At 34.5% G+C, this 7,538-nt stretch overlaps 2 protein-coding genes across 3 annotated transcripts in view; one reads left to right on the top strand and one right to left on the bottom strand.

The window, feature by feature from the left end:
• Positions 1–5,025, top strand: LOC124539341 (octopamine receptor-like). The gene is made up of 7 exons (XM_047116707.1): positions 1–24; positions 791–1,013; positions 1,338–1,605; positions 1,976–2,114; positions 3,092–3,153; positions 4,002–4,105; positions 4,832–5,025. Exons 1-7 carry the CDS (start codon positions 1–3, stop codon positions 5,023–5,025), a joined length of 1,014 nt encoding a protein of 337 aa, XP_046972663.1.
• A 458-nt stretch (positions 5,026–5,483) lies between these two features.
• Positions 5,484–7,538, bottom strand: part of LOC124538869 (prion-like-(Q/N-rich) domain-bearing protein 25) — a 43,882-nt gene continuing 41,827 nt past the window's right edge. For both annotated transcript variants that reach the window (XM_047116111.1, XM_047116118.1), the window contains exons 7-8: positions 7,086–7,282; positions 5,484–6,456 (exon numbers count right to left, since the gene is read on the bottom strand). In XM_047116111.1, coding sequence (XP_046972067.1) covers positions 6,295–6,456; positions 7,086–7,282 — 359 coding nt within the window. In that variant the 3' untranslated portion in view covers positions 5,484–6,294. The remainder of the gene's footprint in view (positions 6,457–7,085; positions 7,283–7,538) is intronic.

Below are 7,538 nucleotides of genomic sequence, written 5' to 3'. Positions count from 1 at the left end.
ATGGACAAAGGTACATCTATTCAGGTACAAAGGTTCATTCAAAAATTAAATCCATTCAAAATTGGGAGATTCTTTGACTTATTGTGTTTGAAGAAGTTTGTTTCACAGTGTATACGAAATAAAACTAGAATCATATGTAATTTGTTTATTTCTTTTAAGATTACCTTCAATAATTTTTATTTATATACATTTGAACGCTTAAAACGCTTTTTTCGAATGCGATTTATATAAAGCAGGTAATCTCGAATAGTTTATTAACACGTCATGAACTGAAGTTACTTATAATAAATATAAAGCATTCCGAAAGTGATTTTTGTTAATTAAAAACAGTTAAGCCATTAAATCTAGCACTGCGTGATATATTAACGTATAGCGAATGCTTAATAAATATGAGTAAGTACATACTGTTGTATTATTATACATTATTTAATTTTTCAATATTGTCATTTTGTAATTTCATTTGATATTGTTAATTAGTGAGGCTAAACGTGTTGGTTCAAAGGTTATATTAATATATATCATACTATACATAAAATATTGAAGTTGATCTTAATTTGATTATAATTTTACAAAGTGACTAAAAGGTTATAAAAAAATATATGGACGTGACGTTTTTATGAATTCTATGATTTAATTAATAATTTGGATACCGAGGTATAGAATTTAATTTGTAAGTTTCGTTTGTATACTCACTTGACGAGATGCACATAACGTGCATTTAACTTGTAGTTATATTTTCTATAATATTTTTATCCAACTAAGAATCTACCAGTAAACAGTGTGGTTGCAGGCACGGGGCGACACGACCACGGGGTGGTGGGCGGCGGTTACCGCTATGATGGTGATAACCGTCGCCACGACGGTCGGGAACACTGCAGTCCTGATGGCGTTATGGAGAGTGAGACGAGCGCCATCACATTACCCCCTGACCAGCCTGGTCTTAGCAGACTTGCTGGTTGGTATAATGGTCCAGCCGTTGGCAGCTGCGCGAGAATTATTCGTATTTAACTTGAGTAAGTATTACGAAAACTCAATATTTAAAAACAACGTGCAATACTGATACTAAATATACTACAGACTGTGTTTATTTAGGAAATCACATTAGAAACTTCTAAAATTATCAGTACTTCTTTGCGATTTTGACCATGTTTATATACAAAGACGAACCTCTCGAATCACGTTATCTTTAAAAAAAACTCATCAAAATCCGTTGCATAACTTTAAAGATCTAAGCATACACAGGGACAGATAGCGAAAAGCGATTTTGTTTTATTCAGTGTTAATGATGAAACAAGTGGTGGCGGAAAATAATCCACTTATTCAAATATACATTTTAGATTGGGCAATTTGCTCGTGCTGGAGTACAATGGATGTCTTATGTTGCACGGCATCCATCCTTTCTCTCTGTGCTCTGGGCTGGGAGCGTTGGTCTGGTATCACAGCACCACTAGCAAGAGCTCGCAGGGGGAAGAGAGCTAGGGTGCTGGCAGCTCTCGTTTGGCCGGTCGCTACGTTGGTCGCTCTTCCGAATGCCTTCATACCGTCGCCGAGACATTTCCATCCCGGGGAATTGGAGAAGGCTTGCACAGTTAATACGAATATTGGGTAAGATCCTCGATAACTATATTTTTCTAATTATTATTAACTGCGACTATTATAGAATATTAAAATTGCTCAATGGAGAAGACCTGTTATAAAGTAGAAGACCCACTTTTGAGAGATAAATAAATATTTATAATAGAGGAACTGTCTTTGCAAATATTTCATAAGAATTGAACTCATGAAATTTACTTTGAATGAATTCCAATTAAAAAACAAAAACTGATCGTATTTAAAATGCCTAATTTTATAATGATTATTTTAATGTTACTTAACCATAAAAACTCAATGTTATATTTACTAATCTTCATACTGTTTCATATTATGCATAAAATATTCTAGATTTAATTTCAATCACAAAGGATTATTTTTCTAGATACGTCTTCTTCAGTATAACCCTCTCGTTCTACTTGCCGGCGGGCGTGCTGGTCACGCTATACGGTTTCATCCTGCGCGCGCTGTCCGCGCCGCCACCGATACGTGCACATCGTGGGCGGGCTTCTTGTCACGCGCAAGTATGTACACACACACACACGCACGCACGCACGCACACACACACACACGCACACACACTTACGCGAGCGCACACACAATCGTCTCAATTACGAATCTTAAAATAATAAAGCGTAAATGTTTTCGATGTTTTTTTTATATCTCTGTAGCCCGGAACGGGCTAAAGCTCATGAACATAAGAAATTTAGTCCATTACACCAATATTACACCATTGGCCAACCTATCATGAGAACTAATATATTATGCCCTTAATGCCTGCAATGACACTGGTTTACGCTTCATATCCGAACACAACACACAACAACAAACATACACAATATACAAATTGTTGCTGGCAGCAGTTAATATAGTCAGTAGTTGAATGTGGGTGGTACAACTTCAAATGAGGTTGCACAAAATCAATCTATTATCCAGCTTCTTTGCAATGTTTGGAGACTTGATTAACAGAAAGGATCCCATTAGATACGTCATTCGTTACGATAATACAATTTAATGAAAATTTATTTTGTTATTGTAAAAGTATTTTGGCAAATATATTTGTAAACGAGGAAAATAGAGACAGGTATTGAACAAAGCAAATTATTTAAGGTGATATTTCGAAGTTCTACCAAAAAACGTATGTCCCAAAACATTGTCATATACAGATTTCTTTACTCGTGAATGTAATATTTACCAGAATTGTATATTTCAAACTTCATTTAAAAAAAGACTAGCTCAGTTCTTATAAATGACAATACATCTATATACAAACTAGTACTTTGAATCAAACAAGTTTAATGTACACATTTTGTACACTATTATCATCATAAAAATTTTAAAAGCATTATTTTACAGAAGCTGCACTCAAGTAGCGTAAAGACAGACAACAACCAAAACATCGAAGTGTACGTAGACCATTTAATAACAAGCTAATTTTAAAACGTGAATTTAATCTATGAATAAAACTGATTACAACGGTCTTTAATTATTTTTTTTTCAGTGGTCTGTCACCAAAGGGCTATTTGAACTTACCGACTACGGGATGTACTGCGCAATCGAATGGCAAGTGTAGCGCCCAGTGAGTCACACAATAAATTACTTAATGTTACTTGAATAAAATCAATGCGTTTTTATCGCACTTTTTACTATAACTTTCAAAGTTATTTCACTTCGAAAAAAAAAATTATTACTAATAAAAACCCTACATTATTTTTAATAAAAAATGGTCAGTGTGCCTAATATTGATATATTTTATTAGCTTAGTGAATTCTTGAATTGTAATCGTTAACGGGATATCATCATCATCATCATCATCCTCCTATCCTTATCCCAATTTTATTTGGGGTCGGCGCAGCATGTCTTCTTCCTCCATATTTCTCTGACGGACGTCATCTCAGAAATAACATTATTTTTAACCATATCGTTTTTCACACAATCCATTCATCTTCGTCGTCATCATCATCGTCTTTATATCCAACCACATGCACGCTCACAATATTTTCCTTATTCCGCCGCATTACATGCCCAGACCATGACAGCCGCCTTCCACATAACTTCTCGGCTATCGGTGTCACTTACAAACTTCCCCTTTTGTAGCATTCTCACCTCCGCAACATGCAATTCTCAATGCATGCAATACATGCAAGTCATCCCTTTTGTAGCCCAACACTCTGATCCATATATTATAACAGTTAAATATATAATCATTAACGGGATAGTTGTTCAAAAATGTATTCAATATTAGTGACACAGTATAAACTAAACATGTGTCTTGTTTCAACAAGGATTTAATTTAATGTTTGTATTTAATGTCGTGAAAATAATTGTAATCAATCAGAATATAACACCGATAGTGTTATGTATTAAGCTTATAAGATTTGTGATATTAACGTGTATTTTAATATTTTCAGTGCGAACTTTATGCTGCGCCAACGTCGCGCCACTCGCACTATAGTAATGCTGATGGCGCTGTTTCTCATCTGCTGGACGCCGTACTTCGTCATGTTGCCTTTAGGTTGTAAATTTTATTGTTTTGTTTATAGTAACTAAACTATAAAGTTAAACTTAGCGGTAGAGCTCTCTGAAAGCACGTCTAAGTCCACCACCCCCTCATCATCATTATTACAAGATTTTACATAAATTATTACATTAACACCCTGTAAATTTCCACACTGATACACTAAGGCCTCCTCTCCCTTTTGAGGAGAAGATTTGGAACATATTCTACCACGCTGTTCCAATGCAGGTTGGTGGAATACACCTGTAGCAGAATTTCGGTAAAACCACCAAGTAATACCAAGTAATGTCGTTGTCCTGTTTGAAGGGCGAGTGTGCGAGTGTAAAGTCGGCACAAGAGACGTAACATCCCAATTCCAAGATACATGGTTAATTAGTTATATAAGAAAATAAATTTCGTACGGCGAAAATGTCTTTAGGCAGTGTTGACTATTTACCAGCTATTTAAATTAATTGAAATATGTTCAATGTTCCTTTGATACATGACTGAGTCTCATCTGATATAATATTATTTTATAAAGTTTTACTTGAAAGGATTAACAAATCAAAATAGCAAGTAGAAAACAATGGGGTGATGAACCGAATTGGAACCCACGGCCTTACCCAAATGAATGCCCTTTCCAAGGCAACATTTTTTATGCACCCATTATGATGGTATCATGGCCTACAATCTGTAAACTAGACGGATAAATCAAATAGCCATGTTATGATATAATGATTGCAGACTCCCTCTGCGACTGCGTTTGGGAGACGACTTGGCAATGGTGCACTTGGCTGGGCTATATAAATTCAGCCCTGAACCCGCTCGTGTACGCCGCCGCATCGCCCAGTGTGAGGCGAGCCTTACACACATCGCTCACGAGCTCCGGTTCCAGAAACGTCGATATGCCACTAACACCACGAGTGAGGAGGGCTTGAGTAAGTTAGTACATAATTCGTTATATATTCGAGTTATGTTTTGCATACAATTCAATAGAAAAACTCTTGTTTCTATATTTTGTATTAGAAATCTTCAATACTCCTACAGCATGGCAGCTGATTTGATCCTGGTTGAACTGTCCAAAAAGTTTTTTATTTATTAAATTTACAAGTTATTCAGTTTGCTTTTTTCAAATTCAATGAAATATTCAAAATAAAAAATGACAAATAAATTAAAAGTAGGTAGAAATTTGTTTTTGACTCAAACCCAGAGGACTCCAGTGTTGCAGAAATAAACATCTTTTAAAACAAAAATTAATATTTTGTCTTAAATATACGTATTTCCCGATCTACATTGCCATAAACTCACCCGGTGGCTAAAATTACAACTAACAACGCCATTACTTATCCTATTTATACTCTAACCTATTTTTAGGGTAATATAAATAAAAAATCAATTGAAATAAATATTCTTTATTTACACATATTCGATTAGTGTACATTTCTTTGGTATAACCTACCCATTCATGTCTTTATATCGAAAATTGCACTCAGAAAATACTGCCTCAATATCAGTGGAAAAAACATTATATAAATCTACTCTTAATTAAAAAATATACAATTCAACAACAAACAACAACTGCGATAATATTATTTACAACTTATCATAAAATTTTAAACTATATCCCATAACAAGACAGATCTATTAATACCTACATGGTTTTATTTTAAGATGCGTTCATTTTAGAATAAGCTTTTTAAAACTATTTATATTATTATATAAAATTTACGATTGATTTTAAGAAATTAATTTATAAAGTTTATTAGAATAGTTTTTATCAAAAAGCCTCTAAATTTAATGGGATATATTAACGATTGTGCTTATTAAAAATATTTATTTAAGCATTAACAATACCTAGCTGGAAGTTATAAAATATCAAAATAGTTTTTTTTATTTTTTTTCCATAATAATAAAATTTTAAGTAGGTTAGAATGTTTTCATTTAAAAGAAAAGGGAATTCAAAAGGAACTTTACACGTTGAAAATAGGTATTCTTATTTGTTGCTATGAATTCCATTTTTAACACTGGAATTGCTTTCATTAACAGGTTACGCCATCTTTTTTCGAGACTGTCAGTTTAGAAATTGCGTAAACTTCAAAAACAACGTCTACGATTTCATCGTTACAATTCTGTAGCTCATAAAGAAACTAACCAGAAATTGTCAAAATAAACAAGATGGCGACAATCAGAACATAACAAAATGGCCGTTAACGAGCGAAGATGGCGATAGCGCACAAAATGGCGGCAACTGTCAGGGGCGGGGAAATGGCGCTCGCTCCACCGAAGTCCTTGGCGTCTGGCGAGCAAGTCTTACAAGTACAGCGACCGGACAGACAATATCCTGGCTCGTCTTCTTCTGATACGCATTCCTGTAAAACAAGAATGTTGCTATAAATTAAATGAATAATTTTGTATGAAAACGAATTTCCTTTAACCTTTGGTGAAATCGAATTTATATTTTTCTATCTGTATGGATTAATGTATAAGCGTCTCTTTGTAACTGTTACGTTTCATACTTCGAGATGACTTCTCTATCTCTTTTATATTAAATACAGATTAAATATAACAATTATACATATGCTAGTTTAATATATGTTGTGAGAACATGTTTAGATATAAAACCTCTTTGCTAAATATATTTCATAATAAGCCCGTATTTCGTTTTATTCACATTCCCTTTGAGCTATTTCAATTCACGAACTATAAATTAGGTCAATATAATGTTCATTATGAGTTATGTTAAAATTATTGAGGAGTTTTAACTTGAGAGTAGGTACTTCAAATACGTTCTAATTTTAAATTCAAATATTCAATTCATTACAACATCTAAAGATTAAATAATGTTTCAAGTAACTTACTGAATTAATGGATTAAATTAGAATGTAAATTGCTATTAAAATAAGCACGTATTATATTTTTACTATGTCAGATTACTAAAACAACAAAATAAAATGAATTTATTTTAAAGGTATTGTTGCTGTTTTTTTTACTCTCATACCTCATCCCGGTCGCACTCCTGTCCCGGGCGTTTTCGTCGCCAACAACGCGGAGGATTGCCTGCAGCTCGCGCGTCGTATGCGCACGCGCAAGTTCCGCCCAGACACAGGGCTGCCCCCGGAGAAGGGGCCTCAGCGACGCCGGCTAAAGCGTCACATTGGACGTCGTACTGGCACGGGTCATCGAGTGCCTTTGCAGCTGTGTGAAGAATATTATAATTAATTGTTACTCTATAAGGAAGAGATGTAACTAAGAGGACCCAGAAGTTATGTGGAAGGTGGCTATCATTGTATGGGCATTTCATCCGGATAAATGGGGAGCATATTGTGAGGAAGGCCTTGAGCATGGATGTGGATAGATATTGAGGTAGAGAACGACCCAAGAAACGATGGATGGTTTGTGTGAAAGACAAAGTGAGATGACTTCAGTCAGAGAAGTATGGAAGGAGAAGACA

The sequence above is a fragment of the Vanessa cardui genome, chromosome 2 (assembly GCF_905220365.1).
Source record: "Vanessa cardui chromosome 2, ilVanCard2.1, whole genome shotgun sequence".
NCBI lineage: Eukaryota > Metazoa > Arthropoda > Insecta > Lepidoptera > Nymphalidae > Vanessa > Vanessa cardui.
This window is presented reverse-complemented; position numbering and strand designations above follow the sequence as displayed.

Coding starts and splice junctions, on each gene's coding strand:
- LOC124539341 (XM_047116707.1), top strand. CDS start 1: ATGGACAAAGGTACATCTATTCAG. Junction 1,014..1,337: donor ATTATTCGTATTTAACTTGA/GTAAGTATTACG, acceptor TATACATTTTAG/ATTGGGCAATTTGCTCGTGC. Junction 2,115..3,091: donor GGGCTTCTTGTCACGCGCAA/GTATGTACACAC, acceptor TTTTTTTTTCAG/TGGTCTGTCACCAAAGGGCT.